Source organism: Bombina bombina, chromosome 5 (assembly GCF_027579735.1).
Source record: "Bombina bombina isolate aBomBom1 chromosome 5, aBomBom1.pri, whole genome shotgun sequence".
NCBI classification, from domain to species: domain Eukaryota; kingdom Metazoa; phylum Chordata; class Amphibia; order Anura; family Bombinatoridae; genus Bombina; species Bombina bombina.
This window is the reverse complement of record NC_069503.1, coordinates 919034861-919062813: the sequence shown is the minus strand read 5'-3', so window position 1 is coordinate 919062813 and position 27953 is coordinate 919034861. Positions and strand designations below refer to the sequence as shown.

Below are 27953 nucleotides of genomic sequence, written 5' to 3'. Positions count from 1 at the left end.
ACCCCTACAGCATGTGGGATGACTGTATATAGGGAATTGACATCCCAAGTTGCCAGTACAATCTCCCCATCCATATCCTGTATGATCTTTTCTATAAATTGTACAGTATCCCTAATGTATGATTTTCCTTGTGTTACAAGGGGTGCCAATACTTTATTCAGAAGTTGAGCAGTGGGGCTTAAAAGGGAGTCTATACCGGCCACTATGGGCCTGCCTGGAGGGTCTATAAGCCTTTTGTGGACCTTCGGCACAACATAAAACACAGGTGTCATGGGGTACAGTGGGGTAAGGAATTTATACATTTTTTGTGTCAAGATGTCATTTAAGCCTGTATTCAAAAAATTTAATAATGCCTTATATACATTTTCTGTGGGATTACCACTAAGCTTTTCATATACATCGCATAGCTGTCGCATGATTTCATCCTTATATTTCTTTCATGTAATTAGCAAGAGTCCATGAGCTAGTGACGTATGGGATATACATTCCTACCAGGAGGGGCAAAGTTTCCCAAACCTCAAAATGCCTATAAATACACCCCTCACCACACCCACAAATCAGTTTTACAAACTTTGCCTCCCTTGGAGTAAGTTTGTGCTAGATTCTACGTTGATATGCGCTTCGCAGCAGGCTGGAGCCCGATTTTCCTCTCAGTGTGCAGTGAATGTCAGAGGGATGTGAAGAGAGTATTGCTTATTTGAATTCAATGATCTCCTTCTACGGGGTCTATTTCATAGGTTCTCTGTTATCGGTCGTAGAGATTCATCTCTTACCTCCCTTTTCAGATCGACGATATACTCTTATATACCGTTACCTCTACTGATTCTCATTTCAGTACTGGTTTGGCTATCTACTATATGTAGATGAGTGTCCTGGGGTAAGTAAGTCTTATTTTTTGTGACACTCTAAGCTATGGTTGGGCACTTTTATATAAAGTTCTAAATATATGTGTTTAAACATTTATTTGCCTTGATTCAGGATGTTCAATATTCCTTATTTCAGACAGTCAGTTTCATTATTTGGGATAATGCATATGAATTATCAATTTTTTCTTACCTTAAAAAATTTGACTTTTTTTCCTGTGGGCTGTTAGGCTCGTGGGGGCTGAAAATGCTTCATTTTTTTGCGTAATTTTTGGCGCAGACTTTTTTGGCGCAAATTTTTTCTTTGTTATTTCCGGCGTCATACGTGTCGCCGGAAGTTGTCATGTTTTTGACGTTTTTTTGCGCCAAAAATGTCAGCGTCACCGGATGCGGCGTCAATTGGCGCCAGAAAGCATTTAGGCGCCAAATAATGTGGGCGTCTTTTTTTTGGCGCTAAAAAATTTGGGCGTCTTTATTGTCTCCACATTATTTCAGTCTAGTTGTTTATTGCTTCTGGTTGCTAGAAGCTTGTTCATTGGCATTTTTTCCCATTCCCGAAACTGTCATTTAAGGAATTTGATCAATTTTGCTTTATATGTTGTTTTTTCTATTACATATTGAAAGATGTCTCAGATTGACCGTGAATCAGGGTCAGATTGACCCTGGAAAATAGCTGCCTGATGCTGGATCTACCAAAGTTAAGTGTATTTGCTGTAAACTTGTGGTAAATGTTCCTCCGGGTGTTGTTTGTGATGAATGTCATGATAAACTTGCTAATGCAGATAAGTTTTCCTTTAGTAGTGTTCCATTACCTGTTGCTGTTCCATCAACAGCTAATACTCAGGGTGTTCCTGTTCTAAATCTATTAAGAAGGCTATGTCTGTTATTCCTCCTTCCAGTAAACGTAAAAGGTCTTTTAAAACTTCTCATTTTTCAGATGATCTTTTAAATGAACATCATCATTCTGATTCTGTTTCTGATGATGATTTCTCTGGTTCAGATGATTCTGTTTCAGAGATTGATACTGATAAATCTTCATATTTATTTAAAATGGAATTTATTCGTTCCTTACTTAAAGAAGTCTTAATTGCATTAGAAATAGAGGATTCTGGTCCTCTTGTTACTAAATCTAAACGTTTAAACACGGTTTTTAAATCTCCTGAAGTTATTCCGGAGGTTTTTCCTGTCCCTGATGCTATTTCTAAAGTAATTTCCAGGGAATGGAATAATCTGGGTAATTCATTTACTCCTTCTAAACGGTTTAAGAAATTATATCCTGTGCCATCTGACAGATTAGAGTTTTGGGCCAAAATCCCTAAGGTTGATGGGGCTATCTCTACTCTTGCTAAACTTACTACTATTCCTACGGCAGATAGTATTTCCTTTAAGGATCCTTTAGATAGGAAAATTGAATCCTTTCTAAGAAAAGCATATTTATGTTCAGGTAATCTTCTTAGACCTGCTATATCTTTGGTGGATGTTGCTGCAGCTTCAACTTTCTGGTTGGAGGCTTTAGCACAACAAGTAACAGATCATAATTCTCATAGCATTGTTAATCTTCTTCAACATGCTAACAACTTTATTTGTGATGCCATCTTTGACATTATTAGGGTTGATGTCAGGTATATGTCTTTAGCTATTTTAGCTAGAAGAGCTTTATGGCTTAAAACTTGGAATGCAGATATGTCTTTTAAGTCAACTTTGCTTTCCCTTTCTTTCCAAGGTAATAAATTGTTTGGTTCACAGTTTGATTCTATTATTTCAACTGTTACTGGGGGGAAAGGAACTTTTTTACCACAGGATAAAAAATCTAAAGGTAAATATAGGGCTGCTAATCGCTTTCGTTCCTTTCGTCACAATAAGGAACAAAAGCCTGATCCTTCCCCTACAGGAACAGTATCAGTTTGGAATCCATCTCCAGTCTGGAATAAATCCAAGCCTTTTAGGAAGCAAAAGCCAGCTCCCAAGTCCACATGAAGGTGCGGCCCTCATTCCAGCCCAGCTGGTAGGGGGCAGATTACGATTTTTCAAAGAAATTTGGATCAATTCGATTCACAGTCTTTGGATTCAGAACATTGTTTCACAAGGGTACATAATAGGTTTCAAGATAAGGCCCCCTGCAAGAAGATTTTTTCTTTCTCGCGTTCCTTTAAATCCAGTGAAGGCTCAAGCATTTCTGAAATGTGTTTCAGATCTAGAGTTGGCTGGAGTAATTATGCCAGTTCCAGTTTTGGAACAGGGTCTGGGGTTTTACTCAAATCTATTCATTGTACCAAAGAAGGAGAATTCCTTCAGACCAGTTCTGGATCTAAAAATATTGAATCATTATGTAAGAATACAACATTCAAAATGGTGACTATAAGGACTATTCTGCCTTTTGTTCAGCAAGGGCATTATATGTCCACAATAGATTTACAGGATGCATATCTGCATATTCCGATTCATCCAGATCACTATCAGTTTCTGAGATTCTCTTTTCTAGACAAGCATTACCAGTTTGTGGCTCTGCCGTTTGGCTTAGCAACAGCTCCAAGGATTTTTACAAAGGTTCTTGGTGCCCTACTATCTGTAATCAGAGAACAGGGTATTGTGGTATTTCCTTATTTGGACGATATCTTGGTACTTGCTCAGTCTTCACATTTAGCAAAATCTCATACGAATCGACTTGTGTCGTTTCTTCAAGAACATGGTTGGAGGATCAATTTACCAAAGAGTTCGTTGATTCCTCAGACAAGGGTAACCTTTTTAGGTTTCCAGATAGATTCAGTGTCCATGACTCTGTCATTGACAGACAAGAGACGTCTGAAATTGGTATCAGCTTGTCGAAACCTTCAGTCTCAATCATTCCCTTCGGTAGCCTTATGCATGGAAATTCTAGGTCTTATGACTGCTGCATCGGACGCGATCCCCTTTGCTCGTTTTCACATGCGACCTCTTCAGCTCTGTATGCTGAACCAGTGGTGCAGGGATTATACAAAGATATCTCAATTAATATCTTTAAAACCGAACGTACGACACTCTCTGACGTGGTGGACAGACCACCATCGTTTAGTTCAGGGGGCTTCTTTTGTTCTTCCGACCTGGACTGTGATCTCAACAGATGCAAGTCTGACAGGTTGGGGAGCTGTATGGGGGTCTCTGACAGCACAGGGGGTTTGGGAATCTCAGGAGGTGAGATTACCAATCAACATTTTGGAACTCCGTGCGATTTTCAGGGCTCTTCAGTCGTGGCCTCTTCTAAAGAGAGAGTCGTTTATTTGTTTTCAGACGGACAATGTCACAACCGTGGCATATGTCAATCATCAAGGGGGGATTCACAGTCCTCTGGCCATGAAAGAAGTATCTCGGATACTTGCTTGGGCGAAATCCAGCTCCTGTCTAATTTCTGCGGTTTACATCCCAGGTATAGACAATTTGGAAGCAGATTATCTCAGTCGCCAGACGTTACATCCGGGCGAATGGTCTCTTCACCCAGAGGTATTTCTTCAGATTGTTCAAATCTGGGGTCTTCCAGAAATAGATCTGATGGCTTCTCATCTAAACAAGAAACTTCCCAGGTATCTGTCCAGATCCAGGGATCCTCAGGCGGAGGCAGTGGATGCGTTGTCACTTCCTTGGAAGTATCATCCTGCCTATATTTTTCCGCCTCTAGTTCTTCTTCCAAGAGTGATTTCCAAGATTCTAAAGGAGCGTTCGTTTGTTCTGCTGGTGGCTCCAGCATGGCCTCACAGGTTTTGGTATGCGAATCTTGTTCGAATGGCTTCTTGCCAACCGTGGACTCTTCCTTTAAGACCAGACCTTCTATCGCAAGGTCCTTTTTTCCATCAGGATCTCAAATCCTTAAATTTGAAGGTATGGAGATTAAACGCTTGATTCTCAGTCATAGAGGTTTCTCTGACTCTGTAATTAATACTATGTTACAGGCTCGCAAAGCTGTATTTAGGAAGATATATTATCGAATCTGGAAGATTTACATTTCTTGGTGCTCTTCTCATCATTTTTCCTGGCATTCTTTTAGAATTCCTAGAATATTACAATTTCTTCAGGATGGTCTGGATAAGGGTTTGTCTGCAAGCTCTTTGAAAGGACAAATTTCTGCTCTTTCTGTGTTGTTTCATAGAAAGATTGCTAATCTTCCTGATATTCATTGTTTTGTTCAGGCTTTGATTCATATCAAACCTGTTATTAAGTCTATCTCTCCTCCTTGGAGTTTGAATTTGGTTCTGAGGGCTTTACAAGCTCCTCCGTTTGAACCTATGCATTCTCTGGACATTTAAATTACTTTCTTGGAAAGTCTTGTTCCTTTTGGCCATCTCTTCTGCTAGAAGAGTTTCAGAGCTATCTGCTATTTCTTGTGGATCTCCTTTTCTGATTTTTCATCAGGATAAGGCGGTGTTGCGAACTTCATTTAAATTTTTACCTAAAGTTGTGAACTCTAACAACATTAGTAGAGAAATTGTGGTTCCTTCATTGTGTCCTAATCCTAAGAATTCTAAGGAGAGATCGTTGCATTCTTTGGATGTAGTTAGAGCTTTGAAATATTATATTGAAGCTACTAAGGATTTCCGAAAGACTTCTAGTCTATTTGTTATCTTTTCCGGTTCTAGGAAAGGTCAGAAGGCTTCTGCCATTTCTTTGGCATCTTGGTTAAAATCTTTGATTCATCATGCTTATGTCGAGTCGGGTAAAACTCCGCCTCAAAGGATTACAGCTCATTCTACTAGGTCAGTTTCTACTTCCTGGGCGTTTAGGAATGAAGCTTCGGTTGATCAGATTTGCAAAGCAGCCACTTGGTCTTCTTTGCATACTTTTACTAAATTCTACCATTTTGATGTGTTTTCTTCTTCTGAAGCAGTTTTTGGTAGAAAAGTACTTCAGGCAACTGTTTCAGTTTGATTCTTCTGCTTATAATTTCAGTTTTTTTCATTATAAAGATTAAAACTTTATTTTGGGGTGTGGATTATTTTTTCAGCGGAATTGGCTGTCTTTATTTTATCCCTCCCTCTCTAGTGACTCTTGTGTGGAAGCTCCACATCTTGGGTATTTATATCCCGTACGTCACTAGCTCATGGACTCTTGCTAATTACATGAAAGAAAACATAATTTATGTAATAACTTACCTGATAAATTCATTTCTTTCATATTAGCAAGAGTCCATGAGGCCCACCCTTTTTTGTGGTGGTTATGATTTTTTTATATAAAGCACAATTATTCCAATTCCTTATTTTTTATGCTTTCGCACTTTTTTCTTATCACCCCACTTCTTGGCTATTCGTTAAACTGATTTGTGGGTGTGGTGAGGGGTGTATTTATAGGCATTTTGAGGTTTGGGAAACTTTGCCCCTCCTGGTAGGAATGTATATCCCATACGTCACTAGCTCATAGACTCTTGCTAATATGAAAGAAATGAATTTATCAGGTAAGTTCTTACATAAATTATGTTTTTGTAGTGTCCATCACCACCACAGCTCCGCCCTTGTCTGCAGGCTTGATGGTGATGGATGTGTCCATTTCAAGTTCTTATAACACTTTGTGTTGCTCATGTGTCAGATTATATGAACCTGTATATATGTGTGTATATATATATATGTATATGTATGTATGTATATATCGGTATGTGTATTCCAAAACATGTCAAGCCTCGTCTTCATCTCAGTTACCAGCAAAGTTGTAGACAGATTACACAATAGTTTAACATAAGTAGTTTCTTACCTAGTTACCTAGTTAAATGTCACATGCACACATTTACATTTATCATGTAAGATTTTATTTGCCGCCAAATTCTTTTCTCTCAATGCTGCCCAGAGAAGGGGAAAATGTTTATTCAAATATATATATAATTTAAAAAAAAAAATTGTACTGTAAAATGTTAATGCTGAGTTTTGGTATTTTGATAGGGTCTTGTGTAATTTTCAAACAGCTGAGTACAAGTAAGTAAATGCTAGCAGGGGCATTAAACATGGCTTAATCTGCTGAAAGCTAGATGCTGAGCCTTGTGTAGTGTGCAAACCTTCCTTTTTGTAATGTTTATTGCAGGGCAAGCTCTATTGAATGGAATGAATGTTCTTGTTTTTGCCTTGTACGTAACTGTGAAAGCATATATAGTTAGTTTCATCCGAATGCTTAGCACATGCTTTGGCCTGGGTTTGCGCAGGCAGTGGACTTACTGACTAGAAGCATGCAACTGCATGTTTTGGAAGTCCTGTTTTGGAAAACAAGGACAGGACAGATTGTTGGGTGTAAAACATTGCTAGCCGTTGTGATTTATTTATGCCTATGTATTTACATTCTTTTTCTCCAACATAGGTGTGTCCGGTCCACGGCGTCATCCTTACTTGTGGGATATTCTCTTCCCCAACAGGAAATGGCAAAGAGCCCAGCAAAGCTGGTCACATGATCCCTCCTAGGCTCCGCCTACCCCAGTCATTCTCTTTGCCGTTGTACAGGCAACATCTCCACGGAGATGGCTTAGAGTTTTTTAGTGTTTAACTGTAGTTTTTCATTATTCAATCAAGAGTTTGTTATTTTCAAATAGTGCTGGTACGTACTATTTACTCAGAAACAGAAAAGAGATGAAGAATTCTGTTTGTATGAGGAAAATGATTTTAGCAACCGTAACTAAAATCCATGGCTGTTCCACACAGGACTGTTGAGAGCAATTAACTTCAGTTGGGGGAACAGTTTGCAGTCCTTTGCTGCTTGAGGTATGACACATTCTAACAAGACGATGTAATGCTGGAAGCTGTCATTTTCCCTATGGGATCCGGTAAGCCATGTTTATTTCGATTGTAAATAAGGGCTTCACAAGGGCTTATTTAAACTGTAGACCTTTTTTGGGCTAAATCGATTGATATTAACACTTATTTAGCCTTGAGGAATCATTTATTCTGGGTATTTTGATATAATAATATCGGCAGGCACTGTTTTAGACACCTTATTCTTTAGGGGCTTTCCCAAAGCATAGGCAGAGTCTCATTTTCGCGCCGGTGTTGCGCACTTGTTTTTGAGAGGCATGGCATGCAGTCGCATGTGAGAGGAGCTCTGATACTTATAAAAGACTTCTGAAGGCGTCATTTGGTATCGTATTCCCCTTTGGGTTTGGTTGGGTCTCAGCAAAGCAGATACCAGGGACTGTAAAGGGGTTAAAGCTTAAAACGGCTCCGGTTCCGTTATTTTAAGGGTTAAAGCTTCCAAAATTGGTGTGCAATATTTTCAAAGCTTTAAGACACTGTGGTGAAAGTTTGGTGAATTTTGAACAATTCCTTCATGTTTTTTCGCAATTGCAGTAATAAAGTGTGTTCAGTTTAAAATTTAAAGTGACAGTAACGGTTTTATTTCAAAACGTTTTTTGTACTTTCTTATCAAGTTTATGCCTGTTTAACATGTCTGAACTACCAGATAGACTGTGTTCTGAATGTGGGGAAGCCAGAATTCCTATTCATTTAAATAAATGTGATTTATGTGATAATGACAATGATGCCCAAGATGATTCCTCAAGTGAGGGGAGTAAGCATGGTACTGCATCATTCCCTCCTTCGTCTACACGAGTCTTGCCCACTCAGGAGGCCCCTAGTACATCTAGCGCGCCAATACTCCTTACTATGCAACAATTAACGGCTGTAATGGATAATTCTGTCAAAAACATTTTAGCCAAAATGAACCCTTGTCAGCGTAAGCGTGGATGCTCTGTTTTAGTTACTGAAGAGCATGACGACGCTGATATTAATATCTCTGAAGGGCCCCTAACCCAATCTGAGGGGGCCAGGGAGGTTTTGTCTGAGGGAGAAATTACTGATTTAGGGAACATTTCTCAGCAGGCTGAATCTGATGTGATTACTTTTAAATTTAAATTGGAACATCTCCGCATTTTGCTTAAGGAGGTATTATCCACTCTGGATGATTGTGAAAATTTGGTCATCCCAGAGAAACTATGTAAAATGGACAAGTTCCTAGAGGTGCCGGGGCTCCCAGAAGCTTTTCCTATACCCAAGCGGGTGGCGGACATTGTTAATAAAGAATGGGAAAGGCCCGGTATTCCTTTCGTCCCTCCCCCCATATTTAAAAAATTGTTTCCTATGGTCGACCCCAGAAAGGACTTATGGCAGTCAGTCCCAAAGGTCGAGGGAGCGGTTTCTACTTTAAACAAACGCACCACTATTCCCATAGAGGATAGTTGTGCTTTCAAAGATCCTATGGATAAAAAATTAGAAGGTTTGCTTAAAAAGATGTTTGTTCAGCAGGGTTACCTTCTACAACCCATTTCATGCATTGTCCCTGTCACTACAGCCGCATATTTCTGGTTTGATGAACTGATTAAGGTGCTCGATAGTGACTCTCCTCCTTATGAGGAGATTATGGACAGAGTCAATGCTCTCAAATTGGCTAATTCTTTCACTCTAGACGCCTCTTTGCAATTGGCTAAGTTAGCGGCTAAGAATTCTGGGTTTGCTATTGTGGCGCGCAGAGCGCTTTGGTTGAAATCTTGGTCGGCTGATGCGTCTTCCAAGAACAAGCTACTAAACATTCCTTTCAAGGGGAAAACGCTGTTTGGTCCTGACTTGAAAGAGATTATCTCTGATATCACTGGGGGTAAGGGCCATGCCCTTCCTCAGGATCGGCCTTTCAAGGCAAAAAATAGACCTAATTTTCGTCCCTTTCGTAAAAACGGACCAGCCCAAGGTGCTACGTCCTCTAAGCAAGAGGGTAATACTTCTCAGGCCAAGCCAGCTTGGAGACCAATGCAAGGCTGGAACAAGGGAAAGCAGGCCAAGAAACCTGCCACTGCTACCAAGACAGCATGAAATATTGGCCCCCGATCCGGGACCGGATCTGGTGGGGGGCAGACTCTCTCTCTTCGCTCAAGCTTGGGCAAGAGATGTTCTGGATCCTTGGGCGCTAGAAATAGTCTCCCAGGGTTATCTTCTGGAATTCAAGGGACTTCCCCCAAGGGGGAGGTTCCACAGGTCTCAGTTGTCTTCAGACCACATAAAAAGACAGGCGTTCTTACATTGTGTAGAAGACCTGTTAAAAATGGGAGTGATTCATCCTGTTCCATTGAGAGAACAAGGGATGGGGTTCTACTCCAATCTGTTCATAGTTCCCAAAAAAGAGGGAACGTTCAGACCAATCCTAGATCTCAAGATCTTAAACAAATTTCTCAAGGTCCCATCGTTCAAGATGGAAACCATTCGAACTATCCTTCCTTCCATCCAGGAAGGTCAATTCATGTCCACGGTGGATTTAAAGGATGCGTATCTACATATTCCTATCCACAAGGAACATCATCGGTTCCTAAGGTTTGCATTCCTAGACAAACATTACCAGTTCGTGGCGCTTCCTTTCGGATTAGCCACTGCTCCAAGGATTTTCACAAAGGTACTAGGGTCCCTTCTAGCGGTGCTAAGACCAAGGGGCATTGCGGTAGTACCTTACCTGGACGACATTCTGATTCAAGCGTCGTCCCTCCCTCGAGCAAAGGCTCACACGGACATCGTCCTGGCCTTTCTCAGATCTCACGGCTGGAAAGTGAACGTGGAAAAGAGTTCTCTATCCCCGTCAACAAGGGTTCCCTTCTTGGGAACAATTATAGACTCCTCAGAAATGAGGATTTTTCTAACAGAGGCCAGAAAGACAAAACTTCTGGACTCTTGTCGAATTCTTCATTCCGTTCCTCTTCCTTCCGTAGCTCAGTGCATGGAAGTGATCGGGTTGATGGTAGCGGCAATGGACATAGTTCCTTTTGCGCGCATTCATCTAAGACCATTACAACTGTGCATGCTCAGTCAGTGGAATGGGGACTATACAGACTTATCTCCAAAGATACAAGTAAATCAGAGGACCAGAGACTCACTCCGTTGGTGGCTGTCCCTGGACAACCTGTCACGAGGGATGACATTCCGCAGACCAGAGTGGGTCATTGTCACGACCGACGCCAGTCTGATGGGCTGGGGCGCGGTCTGGGGATCCCTGAAAGCTCAGGGTCTTTGGTCTCGGGAAGAATCTCTTCTACCGATAAATATTCTGGAACTGAGAGCGATATTCAATGCTCTCAAGGCTTGGCCTCAGCTAGCGAGGACCAAGTTTATACGGTTTCAATCAGACAACATGACGTCTGTTGCGTACATCAACCATCAGGGGGGAACAAGGAGTTCCCTAGCGATGGAAGAAGTGACCAAGATCATTCTATGGGCGGAGTCTCACTCCTGCCACCTGTCTGCTATCCACATCCCGGGAGTGGAAAATTGGGAAGCGGATTTTCTGAGTCGTCAGACATTGCATCCGGGGGAGTGGGAACTCCATCCGGAAATCTTTGCCCAAGTCACTCAACTATGGGGCATTCCAGACATGGATCTGATGGCCTCTCGTCAGAACTTCAAAGTTCCTTGCTACGGGTCCAGATCCAGGGATCCCAAGGCGGCTCTAGTGGATGCACTAGTAGCACCTTGGACCTTCAAACTAGCTTATGTGTTCCCGCCGTTCCCTCTCATCCCCAGGCTGGTAGCCAGGATCAATCAGGAGAGGGCGTCGGTGATCTTGATAGCTCCTGCGTGGCCACGCAGGACTTGGTATGCAGATCTGGTGAATATGTCATCGGCTCCACCTTGGAAGCTACCTTTGAGACGAGACCTTCTTGTTCAGGGTCCGTTCGAACATCCGAATCTGGTTTCACTCCAGCTGACTGCTTGGAGATTGAACGCTTGATTTTATCGAAGCGAGGTTTCTCAGATTCTGTTATCGATACTCTTGTTCAGGCCAGAAAGCCTGTAACTAGAAAGATTTACCACAAAATTTGGAAAAAATATATCTGTTGGTGTGAATCTAAGGGATTCCCTTGGGACAAGGTTAAGATTCCTAGGATTCTATCCTTCCTTCAAGAAGGATTGGAAAAAGGATTATCGGCAAGTTCCCTGAAGGGACAGATTTCTGCCTTGTCGGTGTTACTTCACAAAAAACTGGCAGCTGTGCCAGATGTTCAAGCCTTTGTTCAGGCTCTGGTTAGAATCAAGCCTGTTTACAAACCTTTGACTCCTCCTTGGAGTCTCAATTTAGTTCTTTCAGTTCTTCAGGGGGTTCCGTTTGAACCCTTACATTCCGTGGATATTAAGTTATTATCTTGGAAAGTTTTGTTTTTAGTTGCAATTTCTTCTGCTAGAAGAGTTTCAGAATTATCTGCTCTGCAGTGTTCTCCTCCTTATCTGGTGTTCCATGCAGATAAGGTGGTTTTACGTACTAAACCTGGTTTTCTTCCAAAAGTTGTTTCTAACAAAAACATTAACCAGGAGATTATCGTACCTTCTCTGTGTCCGAAACCAGTTTCAAAGAAGGAACGCTTGTTACACAATTTGGATGTGGTTCGCGCTCTAAAATTCTATTTAGATGCTACAAAGGATTTTAGACAAACATCTTCCTTGTTTGTTGTTTATTCAGGTAAAAGGAGAGGTCAAAAAGCAACTTCTACCTCTCTCTCTTTTTGGATTAAAAGCATCATCAGATTGGCTTACGAGACTGCCGGACGGCAGCCTCCCGAAAGAATCACAGCTCATTCCACTAGGGCTGTGGCTTCCACATGGGCCTTCAAGAACGAGGCTTCTGTTGATCAGATATGTAGGGCAGCGACTTGGTCTTCACTGCACACTTTTACCAAATTTTACAAGTTTGATACTTTTGCTTCTTCTGAGGCTATTTTTGGGAGAAAGGTTTTGCAAGCCGTGGTGCCTTCCATTTAGGTGACCTGATTTGCTCCCTCCCTTCATCCGTGTCCTAAAGCTTTGGTATTGGTTCCCACAAGTAAGGATGACGCCGTGGACCGGACACACCAATGTTGGAGAAAACAGAATTTATGTTTACCTGATAAATTTCTTTCTCCAACGGTGTGTCCGGTCCACGGCCCGCCCTGGTTTTTTAATCAGGTCTGATAATTTATTTTCTTTAACTACAGTCACCACGGTACCATATGGTTTCTCCTCTGCTATTATTCCTCCTTAACGTCGGTCGAATGACTGGGGTAGGCGGAGCCTAGGAGGGATCATGTGACCAGCTTTGCTGGGCTCTTTGCCATTTCCTGTTGGGGAAGAGAATATCCCACAAGTAAGGATGACGCCGTGGACCGGACACACCGTTGGAGAAAGAAATTTATCAGGTAAACATAAATTCTGTTTTTTCCTTTTTTTTAATTTTTTTTATTAGGAGATGTCAGAGTAAGAAGCAGAGCTGGATTTGTATCCGAAAGACGGGGCTCTCATCCATACATTGACTTTCGTATTTTGCACTGTAAGTAAATTAAATTACAAATGGATTGTTTACATGTGATGTAGATGATAGAAGTTCTGCATGCAGTTATACAGATACAGGTTTTTTTATTCATTCTTTTCTCCTATTGCTGCTAACACAGCTGTGGAAGTATTCAATATCAGTCATTGGACAATTGACACCTATATAGGAATGTGATTCTTTTGTGATTCAGACAGAGCACACAATTTGTATAAAAAACAAATTTGCTTAGTTTCCATAGTATTCTTTATTGAAGAGATATATAGGTAGGTAAAAAGAGAGAAGCGCTCATCCTGGAAACGAATAATAGCTTGTTCTATGGCTAGTTACCACCCAAGAAGCAGCCTCTTTTTGCTCAATATGTGCCTTTCACACAGAAGAACTTTCCTGAAGCATATCAGTCTGATCCTGACTTCACAGTACAGTCCAGCCCCTAAATACAAGGCAATCCCTCTCTGAACGAGAGAAACAGAAAAACCCCAGATGTGCGTTTCGGCCTATTGTGGGCCTCGTCAGTTAGGTGCAGCCATAAGTGTCTAGGCATACTGAGCAACAGGTCCACGTCTGTATTCCCGCATCACACTTAGGGAGACTTCTCTAAGTGTCGTAATCTGCATCAGAGAGGGATTGCCTGGTATTTCGGGGCTGGACTGTACTGTGAAGTCAGGATCAGACTGATATACTTCAGGAAAGTTCTTCTCTGTGAAAGGCACATGTTGAGCAAAAAGAGGCTGCTTCTTGGGTGGTAACTAGCCATAGAACAAGCTATTATGCTATTGTTCGTTCTCAGGTTGAGTGCTTCTCTCTTTATTTATGCAAATTATGACACTTTGGGAAGTCTCCCTAAGTGTTATGTGGGAATCCAGACGTGGACCCGTTGCTCAGTGTGCCTAGAGGGATATAGCTGCACCTCACTGACGAGGCCCATAATAAGCCGAAACGTACCTCTGGGGTTTTGCTGTTTCTCCGTTTAGAGAACGATTGCCTGGTATTTTGGGGCTGGACTGTACTGTGAAGTCAGGATCAGACTGATATGCTTCAGGAAAGTTCTTCTCTGTGAAAGGCACGTGTTGAGCAAAAAGAGGCTGCTTCTTGGGTGGTAACTAGCCATAGAACAAGCTATTATGCTATTGTTCGTTCCCAGGTTTAGCGCTTCTCTCTTTTTATTTATATATAGGTAGGTGTCTAGAGCACTACAAGGCAGGAAATAGTGCTGCCATCTAGTGCAAAACCACTGCCATATAGTGCTTCTGACAAATGCACACTCCTGAGCTTACGTCCTAGCTTTTAAACAAAAGATACCAAGAGAACGAAGAATATTTCATAATAGAGGTAAATTGGAAAGTTGTTTAAAATTGTATGGTCTATGTAAATCACTGTCTTTTTCTCTTGTAAGGTGTATCCAGTCCACGGATCATCCATTACTTGTGAGATATTCTCCTTCCCAACAGGAAGTTGCAAGAGGATCACCCACAGCAGAGCTGCTATATAGCTCCTCCCCTAACTGCCATATCCAGTCATTCTCTTGCAACTCTCAACAAAGATGGAGGTAGTAAGAGGAAAGTGGTGTAATATAGTTAGTTTTTTCTTCAATCAAAAGTTTATTGTTTTTAAATGGTACCGGAGTTGTACTATTTTAACTCAGGCAGCATTTAGAAGAAGAATCTGCCTGCGTTTTTCTATGATCTTAGCAGAAGTAACTAAGATCCACTGCCGTTCTCACATATGTCTGAGGAGTGAGGTAACTTCAGAGGGAGAATGGCGTGCAGGGTATCCTGCAACAAGGTATGTGCAGTTTTAAGTTTTTCTAGGGATGGAATTGCTAGAAAATGCTGCTGATACCGGATTAATGTAAGTTAAGCCTAAATACAGTGATTTAATAACGAATAGTATCAGGCTTGCTATCAGAGGTATATACTCTGATTAATGTGCAATATAAAACGTTTGCTGGCATGTTTAATCGTTTTTATATATGCTTTGGTGATAAAACTTATTGGGGCCTAGTTTTTTCCACATGGCTGGCTTGATTTTTGCCTAGAAACAGTTTCCTGAGGCTTTCCACTGTTGTAATATGAGTGGCAGGGGCCTATTTTAGCGCTTTTTTGCGCAGTTAAAATTACAGACAGAGACATTCAGCTTCCCTCAGCAGTCCCCTGCATGCTATAGGACATCTCTGAAGGGCTCAAAAGGCTTCCAAAGTCGTGTATTGAGGAAGGTAAAGCCACAGTGGAGCTGTGGCAGTTGTTGTGACTGTTTAAAAATGTTTGTTAATCCGTTTTTTGTATTAAGGGGTTAATCATCCATTTGCAAGTGGGTGCAATGCTCTGCTAACTTGTTGCATACACTGTAAAAATTTCGTTAGTTTAACTGCCTTTTTTCACTGTTATTTCAAATTTTGGCAAAATTTGTTTCTCTTAAAGGCACAGTAACATTTTTTATATTGCTTGTTAACTTGTTTTAAAGTGTTTTCCAAGCTTGCTAGTCTCATTGCTAGTCTGTATAAACATGTCTGACATAGAGGAAACTCCTTGTTCATTATGTTTAAAAGCCATGGTGGAACCCCATAGGAGAATGTGTACTAAATGTATTGATTTCACTTTAAACAATAAAGATCAGCTGTTATCTTTAAAAGAATTATCACCAGAGGATTCTGACGAGGGGGAAGTTATGCCGACTAACTCTCCCCACGTGTTGGATCCTTTGACTCCTGCTCAAGGGACTCACGCTAAAATGGCGCCAAGTACATCAAAGACGCCCATAGCGATTGCTTTGCAGGACATGGCAGCAATCATGGATAATACCCTGTCATTCTGCCTGAATTTAGAGGAAAGCGCGATAGCTCTGGGGTTAGACGTAATACAGAGCGCGCAGATGCTTTATGGCCCATGTCTGATACTGCGTCACAATATGCAGAAGCTGAGGAAGAAGAGCTTCAGTCTGTGGGTGACATTTCTGATTCGGGGAAACCTGATTCAGATATTTCTACTAAAGATTTTCGCCAAACATCTACACTGTTTGTTGTTTACTCTGGACAGAGGAGAGGTCAAAAAGCCTCGGCAACCTCTCTTTCTTTTTGGCTTCGGAGCGTAATACGCTTAGCCTATGAGACTGCTGGACAGCAGCCCCCTGAAAGGATTACAGCTTATTCTACTAGAGCTGTGGCTTCCACCTGGGCCTTTAAAAATGAGGCTTCTGTTGAACAGATTTGCAAGGCGGCGACTTGGTCTTCGCTTCATACCTTTTCAAAATTTTACAAATTTGATACTTTTGCTTCTTCGGAGGCTATTTTTGGGAGAAAGGTTCTACAGGCAGTGGTTCCTTCCATTTAAGCCTGCCTTGTCCCTCCCTTCATCCGTGTACTTTAGATTTGGTATTGGTATCCCACAAGTAATGGATGATCCCTGGACTGGATACACCTTACAAGAAAAAACATCATTTATGCTTACCTGATAAATTTATTTCTCTTGTGGTGTATCCAGTCCACGACTCGCCCTGTCTTTTTAAGGCAGGTCTAAATTTTAATTTAAACTACAGTCACCATTGCACCCTAGGGTTTCTCCTTTCTCGGCTTGTTTCGGTCGAATGACTGGATATGGCAGTTAGGGGAGGAGCTATATAGCAGCTCTGCTGTGGGTGATCCTCTTGCAACTTCCTGTTGGGAAGGAGAATATCCCACAAGTAATGGATGATCCGTGGACTGGATACACCACAAGAGAAATAAATTTATCAGGTAAGCATAAATTATGTTTTTTCTGCTCTATTTATTTGAAATGTCAACACATTTACTGTATTTAACTGTCTGATAGTTTAATAAAAATTAATTAAAAAAAAAATTGTATGCTCTATCTGAATCATGAAAAAATAATAAAATTAGTGTAATATGTTTTTGTTGGTATTCTATGTTGAAAAGCATACCTAGGTAGGCCCAGGATCATCAATGTGCTAATGGGAGCTAGCTGCTGATTGGTGGCTGCACATATGTGCCTCTTGTCATTGGTTCACCAAATGTGTTCAGCTTGCTCCCTGTGTTGCATTAGTGCCATTCAATATAGGATACAAAGAGAATTAAGCACATCTTATAATAGAGGTACATTTTTAGGCTTCATGTGCCTTTAAGTACTACTAGTGCTCAGGCATGTACATCCTGATTGTTAGAACTGCTTTAAATTCCAAACTATTTTTTGCTGAAAATAAAATGTTGCTTTTTCATATGCGTTGTTTTAATAGAGCATTCCATCATAAACCGTTGTGTAGCTTTCTAACTGATCATGCCCAGACACATGGTGCATATATAAGCAAGTGTACAGAGCATGTCTGTTGTGTAGCTTTCTAACTGAGCATGCCCAGACACATGGTGCATATATAAGCAAGTGTACAGAGCATGTCTGTTGTGTAGCTTTCTAACTGAGCATGCCCAGACACATGGTGCATATATAAGCAAGTGTACAGAGCATGTCTGTTGTGTAGCTTTCTAACTGAGCATGCCCAGACACATGGTGCATATATAAGCAAGTGTACAGAGCATGTCTGTTGTGTAGCTTTCTAACTGAGCTTGCCCAGACACATGGTGCATATATAAGCAAGTGTACAGAGCATGTCTGTTGTGTAGCTTTCTAACTGAGCATGCCCAGACACATGGTGCATATATAAGCAAGTGTACAGAGCATGTCTCTTGTGTAGCTTTCTAACTGAGCATGCCCAGACACATGGTGCATATATAAGCAAGTGTACAGAGCATGTCTGTTGTGTAGCTTTCTAACTGAGCATGCCCAGACACATGGTGCATATATAAGCAAGTGTACAGAGCATGTCTGTTGTGTAGCTTTCTAACTGAGCATGCCCAGACACATGGTGCATATATAAGCAAGTGTACAGAGCATGTCTGTTGTGTAGCTTTCTAACTGAGGATGCCCAGACACATGGTGCATATATAAGCAAGTGTACAGAGCATGTCTGTTGTGTAGCTTTCTAACTGAGCATGCCCAGACACATGGTGCATATATAAGCAAGTGTACAGAGCATGTCTGTTGTGTAGCTTTCTAACTGAGCATGCCCAGACACATGGTGCATATATAAGCAAGTGTACAGAGCATGTCTGTTGTGTAGCTTTCTAACTGAGCATGCCCAGACACATGGTGCATATATAAGCAAGTGTACAGAGCATGTCTGTTGTGTAGCTTTCTAACTGCAAGTAGCAAAAAAAAAGATTTGTTCCAGCCACCAATAGTTAAAAAACCTTTATTTCTTCATATGGGGTCTTTTGACAAACATACAACGTTTCAGACCTGCTATAGGTCCTTAGTCATGTATACTGAACATACACTGATTCATCATTTAAATACTCTACACCTGGTCAATTGTTCACCTGTTGTCATGTGACTACTCATTATTGTATCACTGCCATCTTGTGGCCATCTACCATATATATTCCTATTGTGAAAAAACATTCTGAATAGTCACATTGAACAGGTTTAAGTATCAAACAATGTTAATAGATAAAATCATATGTACAAAATTAAAATAGAAGAAATATTACGCACAATATGCAGATATGCCATCACTGTTTACTTGTTATTTGAATGTTAATTTGGACTCTTTCACTTTAGAGTTAATTTCAAAAAATTGCTGCTAGAGATTATGTGGATTACTGTCAATTTGAACACTGTAGGCCTATTTTGAAAATAATCTTTTACTTTTCTCTTTAGTGTTTTTATATGTAAGGATAATTTTTGAACATTTCCCTCCAATTTTACTCAGCCCATTAAAAAGGGTTATTAGAAAGTTATTTTAGATTAAAGAAATGCAGGCATCATAATACTCAGCCCATTAGAAAGGAAGATTTACATATTCATAGAGATGTTTTAGGAAAAAACAAATATTTAGTAAAACAAACTCCAATCGAATTCTTTGTTCATACCCTTAGGTATTAGGCTTTCCAATTTGTATATCCAAAACATCTCTCTTGTTTTTAGAATATGTTCTCTATTACCCCCCCTCCTTGGTCTCTCAATCTGTTCAATTATTTGGAATCTGAGCTGGCTGATGTTGTGACCCATAGAGAGGAAGTGAGAGGAAACAGGAGCCTCTTTGTTCTTACATCTAATATTGGACTTATGTTCTGTTATCCTCTCCCTTACCTCTCTACAGGTCTCGCCCAAATAGATCAGACCACATGGACACTTGATCAAATAAATACAGTAACATGACCTGCAAGTAAGATATTTATTAATCTTATATTTTCTACCACTTGTGGGGTGAGAGAAGTATTCACCTTTAATCATTGAACTGCAGTTACTGCAGTTCAAACAGGGATAACATCCATCTCTCCTAGGGCCTATAGTCTTCTGTATGTTCAATTTGTTACTGCCTATGTCTGAATGTACAAGGCTATCTTTGATACTTCTATTTCTTCTGTATGCTGTCATAAAATTTTCTTTAAACTCATTCACTTGAGGGTTACAGTCCCTTAGAATGTGCCAATGCTTTCTTAAAATACCATTGATCTTCTGACTAAATTCATTGAACTGTGTTACAAACACTAGACGATCTGTTTCTTTACTTTTGTACCTTTTAGGTAATTCTTTATTGTTAACTACATCTAGTTGTTCCTTGATTAGTGATATTGGATACCCTCTATTGATAAATTTATCAGCCATCTCCTCCAACCTTTGCTTACATCTATTCTCCTCAGACACTATGCGTTTAACCCTTAAAAATTGGCTCTTTGGAATGGCCCTAAAGATACTATCTGGATGGTAACTTCCATATTTCAATATGTTGTTTTTATCTGTATCTTTTGTATGGATATCTGTTTTTAAGAAACCATCCTTAAAGTATACATAGGTGTCTAGGAACTCAATTCCAATTTCACTCATATTTAAAGTGAATTTTAATCCATTGACGGAATTGTTAAGATCTTCAACAAAGGACAATAGGCTACCAACGTCACCCCCCCACACGCCAAACACGTCATCAATGTATCTCCACCAGGAGGCACCATAGAGCTGGAACAAGCCATGAGGGTACACAAAGTGTTCCTCAAAGCTATTCATGAAAATGTTGGCGTATGAGGGGGCAACGTTGGAGCCCATTGCTGTACCCTGTTTCTTAAAAACAGATATCCATACAAAAGATACAGATAAAAACAACATATTGAAATATGGAAGTTACCATCCAGATAGTATCTTTAGGGCCATTCCAAAGAGCCAATTTTTAAGGGTTAAACGCATAGTGTCTGAGGTGAATAGATGTAAGCAAAGGTTGGAGGAGATGGCTGATAAATGTATCAATAGAGGGTATCCAATATCACTAATCAAGGAACAACTAGATGTAGTTAACAATAAAGAATTACCTAAAAGGTACAAAAGTAAAGAAACAGATCGTCTAGTGTTTGTAACACAGTTCAATGAATTTAGTCAGAAGATCAATGGTATTTTAAGAAAGCATTGGCACATCCTAAGGGACTGTAACCCTCAAGTGAATGAGTTTAAAGAAAATTTTATGACAGCATACAGAAGAAATAGAAGTATCAAAGATAGCCTTGTACATTCAGACATAGGCAGTAACAAATTGAACATACAGAAGACTATAGGCCCTAGGAGAGATGGATGTTATCCCTGTTTGAACTGCAGTAACTGCAGTTCAATGATTAAAGGTGAATACTTCTCTCACCCCACAAGTGGTAGAAAATATAAGATTAATAAATATCTTACTTGCAGGTCATGTTACTGTATTTATTTGATCAAGTGTCCATGTGGTCTGATCTATTTGGGCGAGACCTGTAGAGAGGTAAGGGAGAGGATAACAGAACATAAGTCCAATATTAGATGTAAGAACAAAGAGGCTCCTGTTTCCTCTCACTTCCTCTCTATGGGTCACAACATCAGCCAGCTCAGATTCCAAATAATTGAACAGATTGAGAGACCAAGGAGGGGGGGTAATAGAGAACATATTCTAAAAACAAGAGAGATGTTTTGGATATACAAATTGGAAAGCCTAATACCTAAGGGTATGAACAAAGAATTCGATTGGAGTTTGTTTTACTAAATATTTGTTTTTTCCTAAAACATCTCTATGAATATGTAAATCTTCCTTTCTAATGGGCTGAGTATTATGATACCTGCATTTCTTTAATCTAAAATAACTTTCTAATAACCCTTTTTAATGGGCTGAGTAAAATTGGAGGGAAATGTTCAAAAATTATCCTTACATATAAAAACACTAAAGAGAAAAGTAAAAGATTATTTTCAAAATAGGCCTACAGTGTTCAAATTGACAGTAATCCACATAATCTCTAGCAGCAATTTTTTGAAATTAACTCTAAAGTGAAAGAGTCCAAATTAACATTCAAATAACAAGTAAACAGTGATGGCATATCTGCATATTGTGCGTAATATTTCTTCTATTTTAATTTTGTACATATGATTTTATCTATTAACATTGTTTGATACTTAAACCTGTTCAATGTGACTATTCAGAATGTTTTTTCACAATAGGAATATATATGGTAGATGGCCACAAGATGGCAGTGATACAATAATGAGTAGTCACATGACAACAGGTGAACAATTGACCAGGTGTAGAGTATTTAAATGATGAATCAGTGTATGTTCAGTATACATGACTAAGGACCTATAAGCAAGTGTACAGAGCATGTCTCTTGTGTAGCTTTCTAACTGAGCATACCCAGACACATGGTGCATATATAAGCAAGTGTACAGAGCATGTCTGTTGTGTAGCTTTCTAACTGAGCATGCCCAGACACATGGTGCATATATAAGCAAGTTTACAGAGCATGTCTGTTGTGTAACTTTCTAACTGAGCATGCCCAGACACATGGTGCATATATAAGCAAGTGTACAGAGCATGTCTGCTAATCAGAGGCTTCATATGCTGCCAGCTGGGCTGTAACTACAGGGTTCTCTGAGGTCTCAATTGAGGCTGTGACCACGCCTTTAGGGGGCCCAACTGGTCCTTCAATATTGGATTTGATGAAGGGGGGATGTAATGTGGCCCATGCTCCACCTGCATCATGCTTGTCCCCTCTGTGTAAGAAAAGTTTATTGATTTGCCTTTACCCTGGGGGCAGGGTTTCCAAGATGGCCGTTTGTTTAGCTGTACAGAATATCCTGCCATCATATTTGTACAGAAAGCTGTGTGAGTGCATAACTTATGGGGTTAACTAATGAAGGAGGGAGGAAGGGCAACTGACATTCACAGAGAACAGTTGCTCTTGCTCCTATGTTGCTGCTTCCTTAGATTCTGCTGATTTTAAACAGCCAAAATGGTGTTGTGAGAACAGGGGGCCCCAATGGAACATTTGCCTAGGGCCCAGAGAGGTCTAGTTCAGGCCCTTGGCTCCCAGTCTAGTCTTTTCTTCCTCTTGGATACCTGGTATAGTCACAATGTGGCCTTCCCATCCTTTAGCCCAGATTTATAAATCTTATGTTTGTTTGAAAGACAAATGCCCACTTTATGCTCGTGCAGTATGTCACTTTCCACCAGTATAAATAGCTTTAACCCGAGAAACGTAAAACAACTTGCAATTACAAGACTTCTTTTTTTAGGGTTGCAATAAGTTAAAGCACCAAAAAATACAGTAGAATTGGATAACTGACAAATACACAATAAACATACATTGTAATTGCACTCACTTATAAATTTGAAATGAGCGGTAGAATATTTCCTAGCAAATTTCAAAGTTACGGTACTCCAATTTCCCCCACCCTGTATCATGTGACAACCATCAACCAATCACAAAATGTAGATACGTATGTATGCTGTTCATTTTTGCGCATGCTCAGTAGGAGCTGGAGCCTCAGAAAAATTGTATATATAAAAAGAATGTGCACGTTTTGATCAAAAGTAAATTGGAAAGTTTTTCTAAAACGCATGCTTCATATGAATCATGAAACTTTTAACACCTGGTTTGCAACAATTGTTTTTTTTTACCACCACTTGCCTTATATGGTAGAGCCAATTCAAACTTGTCACTAGAGCTGACTCAGCTAGCCACTGTCAGTTTGTTAGCAATAACTGCATTGTTTTTACATTATATTATGTATTCCGCTACTGATGCGAATCCGGGACAGATAAGAAGTAGTAGTGTGCGTTCCTCAATTTTCAGAGTTAATTTACAGGAAAAGGGGGCAAATGCATAAAAAAGTATTATTTTTATTATTTTATTTTCTTGTGTGTGCATAAATATGCATTTTATATTACTGCCGAATAGAGTTTGAATCAGGAAGCTATCTAACAGCACATTGAGCATGTGTACACTTGTGGGCAAAATAATTTTAGCACAATCCTAAAAGAAAGATACAGTGCAATTCGGATTCAAGCGTGAGTTATTAAAATACAAACAGCACAAAAACAAATATGCACTTAAAATGATATAGAACAAACATCTCATCACATTCATCTGGTCATAAGTTCCAGTGTCCCTCTCCATAATCGGCGTCCTCGTCACTGCATTACTCAGCTTGTGCTAAAGATAGTAACCACCACTATCGTTTAAATCAGAGTTGTGCTGTATTTGTCTTTTAGAATTGTGTGAATTGCTGCAATGAACTAAGAACTTCAGTGAGAAGCTATTTGCAACCGACTTCATCACTGGAGCAACTTCAAGGAAGTGTGCTGTAGATTTAGTTTTTTAGTAACTTTTTTTATTAGCTGCCTTTTGATACTTTGTTTAAGAAGAGTGCCTCCTATATTGTATAGTTTGTTAAAATAATTTTAGGGCATATCTGTCTGCCTATTAAAATGATAGTAAATCCTAGAGTTTTTGAAACGCTAGGATTTACCAGTTGAACAAATAAAGGTGACTTTCAGTCATGAAGTGTTTGCCGCACTGAGCTGCTCAGGCAGCCAACGGCAGAACATTATTTTTCAGTGTGGTGACGTTTCCACCTCTTAGCCAATAGCTGTGCGGGCCAGCTGGCATTATGTCGGATAGCTAGCATGCTATTGGCTAAGATCACCTCAGTGATAAAATAGCATTCTGCTGTGGGCTGCCTGAGGAGTTCAGCGTGACGAACGCTGCAGACAAATAAAGGAACTATCACTTTAAAGCAGATACTTTGCTGATCCATACTGCCAGGCAGATATTGCCTCATATGCTAGGGTAAACAATCTCAGTAATAGTGTGTGTGTGTATTATAATATAAAAAAATTGTATATATAAATATTTAGGAGGGAAAAGGGTGACATTTCAGTCTGTGCTGTATTGAGAAGATATTATTTATCAATTTCTGTTCATTCCATTCGGTTGTCAATTTGTAAAGGTTTAAATCACGGTTTTGTAACTATAAACTCTATATTAAAAGATTTTCTAAAATTGCACAATTACTATGAAGCTTTACGGTTTGAGAAGGATTGCAAGTCTAACCAATGTGTAAGGGACACATTAACCTTAGTAACCACTATATATAATAACCTACATGCGTATCATATATGCATTATTTTCTTAGAATTTCACAAATTAAGCTTGTATATCAATGGAGCACCGCACTGTCTGTCTACTTTGTCTGTCTACTTTTCTTCGCCCTATATCGCAGCAAAGCACTATATTTGCATCCTTTGTTCTATACCAAATATGTAAATCGCAAATGCACTTATTGCACTTATATTAAAGACTTTTCGTTTTTTTGCTATCTTTTAATGAGGCATATATTTTCTCGTTCCTCAAAGAGCTTGCTTTACAGGGGGTTATTATAGTATATTATTGCATCCTTAATTTTCTGTTTTGTTTGCCATAATGGAGCAGCCTGATCCTATCTCTTAAGTCACCATAGGAACTGAGCTGCCTAAAAACCTTTCTACCAAAGCTAAGTGTGCTTATTGTAAAAAAAAAACTGAAGTAGCTTCTTCAGCTCATTTATGTGGCACATGTTTTGCTATTTTATCACATTCTGACAATGTTTCTATGTTTTAAAAAAGCACCAACCATTTTTTCCTCACAGTCTAATGCAGAAGGCATACCCACAGCAATGAAAGATTTTATTGCTGTCGCCCTGACTGCTCTACCACCTTCAAAGAAACTTAAACGGTCAGCACATGTTTTAGGGATTGAAGAAGCTAATCCTTCTGATGATATACCCTGTAATCGTTTAAATTCAGTGTATAAAACTGTTGTCAATCTTCCTGAGTTTTTTCCTATTTCTGACACTGTCTATGATATGATTGCTGAAGAATGGTTTAAACTGGGTACTTCTTTTAACCCTTCTTCAAGGTTTAAAAGATTATATCCTTTACTTATTGCCAATTTAGAGCTTTGGGAAACACTCCCCAAGGTTGATGGGGCCATTTCCACTATTGCCAAAGTACTACTATACCTTTGGAAGACAGTACTTCTTTAACGACCCTTTAGATAGGAAACTTGAATCTTATCTTAGAAGGGCATACTTACATACTGGTTAAATTCTTCTTACATAGCTGCCGCCTCTACTTTTTGGTTATCTAGTCTTGCTCAGCAGTTATCTTATACTTATACTGAGCTCTCACCTCACTACCTGTACTCTTGACCCTATCCCCTCAAAACTGCTCCCCTCCCTCTCTTCTACCATTAGCCCAATACTCACACACATTTTCAACCTCTCAATCAGCACCGGTATATTTCCCTCATATCTGGAACATGCACTGGTCACACCTATCCTCAAAAAACATTCTCTTGATCCAACCTCCCCATCTAACTTCCGCCATTTTTCCCTACTCCCTCTTGCCTCAAAGCTTCTCGAAATGCTAGTATATGCATGCCTATCTGATCTCCTTACATTAAACTCCCTCCTCGACCCACTGCAATCTGGATTTCGTCCCCATCACTCTACAGAGACAGCAATCGTTAAGGTTACCAACGACCTACTTACAGCAAAAGGCCACTTCTCTCTGCTTATCCTCCTTGATCTGTCTGCAGCCTTTGATACTGTTGACCACCCTCTTTTGCTCCAAATCCTCCAATCCTTCGGCATTTGTGACACAGCCCTCTCGTGGTTATCTTCCTACCTGTCAAACCGTACCTTTAGTGTAGCCTTCTCTGGGGCCTCCTCTGCCCCGTCACCACTTTCTGTTGGGGTACCGCAAGGCTCTGTCCTCGACCCCCTGCTCTTCTCAATCTATACGTCATTAGGTTCCCTAATAAAGTCCCACGGGTTCCAATATCATTTGTATGCAGACAACACCCAAATCTACTTCTCTGCACCAGACCTATCTCCTTCCTTGCTAACCCGTTTCACTAACTGTCTATATCACATCCTTCCTGGATGTCCTCTCACTACCTCTAGCTAAATATCTCCAAAACTGAGCTCCTTATTTTCCCTCCTTCTTCCAAAATCTCTGCCCCCAATCTCTCTATAACTGTCGACAACTCCTTTTTAACCCCTACCCCGCATGCCCTATGTCTCGGGGTCACACTTGACTCAGATCTTTCTTTCTCTCCTCACATTCAGTCCTTGGTTAAATCCTGCCACTTCCACCTTCAAAACATCTCTAAAATTCGACATTTCCTTACACAAGACACAACTAAGATTGCAATCCACTCTCTCATCCTTTCCCGCCTTGATTACTGCAACTCTGTCCACTCTGGTCTCCCCGGCTGCCGCCTAGCTCCTTTACAATCCATAATGAATGCCTCTGCCAGGCTCATCTTCCTTACACGTTGCTCTTCATCTGCTGCACCTCTCTGCCAATCCCTTCACTGGCTTCCTCTTGCCTCCAGGATTAAACACAAAATTCTCACTCTGACATACAAAGCCCTCAACTGCACTGCTCCCCCCTATAGCTCAGACCTTGTCTCCAGATACTCTCCCTCCCATCCCCTTCGCTCTGCTCATGACCTCCTACTCTTCTCCTCTCTTGTTACCTCCTCACACTCCCGCTTACAGGACTTCTCCAGACTTGCTCCCATCTTGTGGAACTCTCTGCCTCGCTCTACAAGACTCTGCCCTAGTTTTGAAAACTTCAAGCACTCCCTAAAGACTCTACTGTTCAGGGATGCATACAACCTACACTAACCTTTCTTTATACCGCTTCCTCTCCTCCATTGCTATCCCCATTGAACCCCCTTAGCATGTAAGCTTAAGAGCCATGCTGTTTGTAGAACACCTTCTTTAGAGCTGACTACAACAGTGCAACTCTTGGCAGGGCGCTCTACCCGTCTGATCCCTACAAATGTTTCCTTGTATTCCGCCTATGTTTATAGCGCTGCGGAATCTGTTGGCACTCTACAAATAACTGATAATTATTTAATATCTTCAGATCCTAAACCAAATGTGGGAAAGAAAGAGAGAAAATGCCCACTCTAGAATGCACAACAGCACTCTTTTTGCCCTGACTACTTATAGGCAGAATAGAAAACGGAAATGATAAAATGTAACTTTTATTAATATATACACATAAAAATAGGGTAAAATTAAAACAACGAAAGAAAAGAGGTAGGATAATAAACCCTGGTCAATGAATATGGAGCAGTTATGTAACTCTTACGGTAAATAAGGCCGCTAACAGTATAAGTTTCTCTATAAATATTATGTTGATGCTACTAAAGATTTCAGACAGACTACCAGTCTGTTTGTTTGTTTCTTTTTCTGGTTCTAAAAAAGAGTAGAAGACTTCTGCTATTTCTTTAGCATCTTGGTTGAAACTTTTGATTCACAAATCTTATTTGGAGACAGGCCTGTCTCCGCCTCAGAGCATTACAACTGATTCTACAAGATTAGTTGCCACATCTTGGGCTTTGAAGACTGAGGCTTTGATTAATAATACTTGCAAAGCGGCCACTTGGTCTTCTCTGGGCTCTATTTATCAATCATTTGGGGAATTCTCCTT

The 27953-nt window shown here is 40.2% G+C and overlaps 1 protein-coding gene across 4 annotated transcripts in view; it reads left to right on the top strand.

The window, feature by feature from the left end:
- The window catches only part of PDE7A (phosphodiesterase 7A), a 302393-nt gene that overhangs the window by 133482 nt on the left and 140958 nt on the right, over positions 1-27953 (top strand). For 2 of the 4 annotated variants that reach the window (XM_053715082.1, XM_053715079.1), the window contains exons 3-4: positions 6761-6793; positions 13050-13133. In XM_053715082.1, the coding sequence (XP_053571057.1) occupies positions 6761-6793; positions 13050-13133 (117 nt within the window). The remainder of the gene's footprint in view (positions 1-6760; positions 6794-13049; positions 13134-27953) is intronic. The other 2 variants (XM_053715083.1, XM_053715081.1) reach the window with 1 other exon arrangement.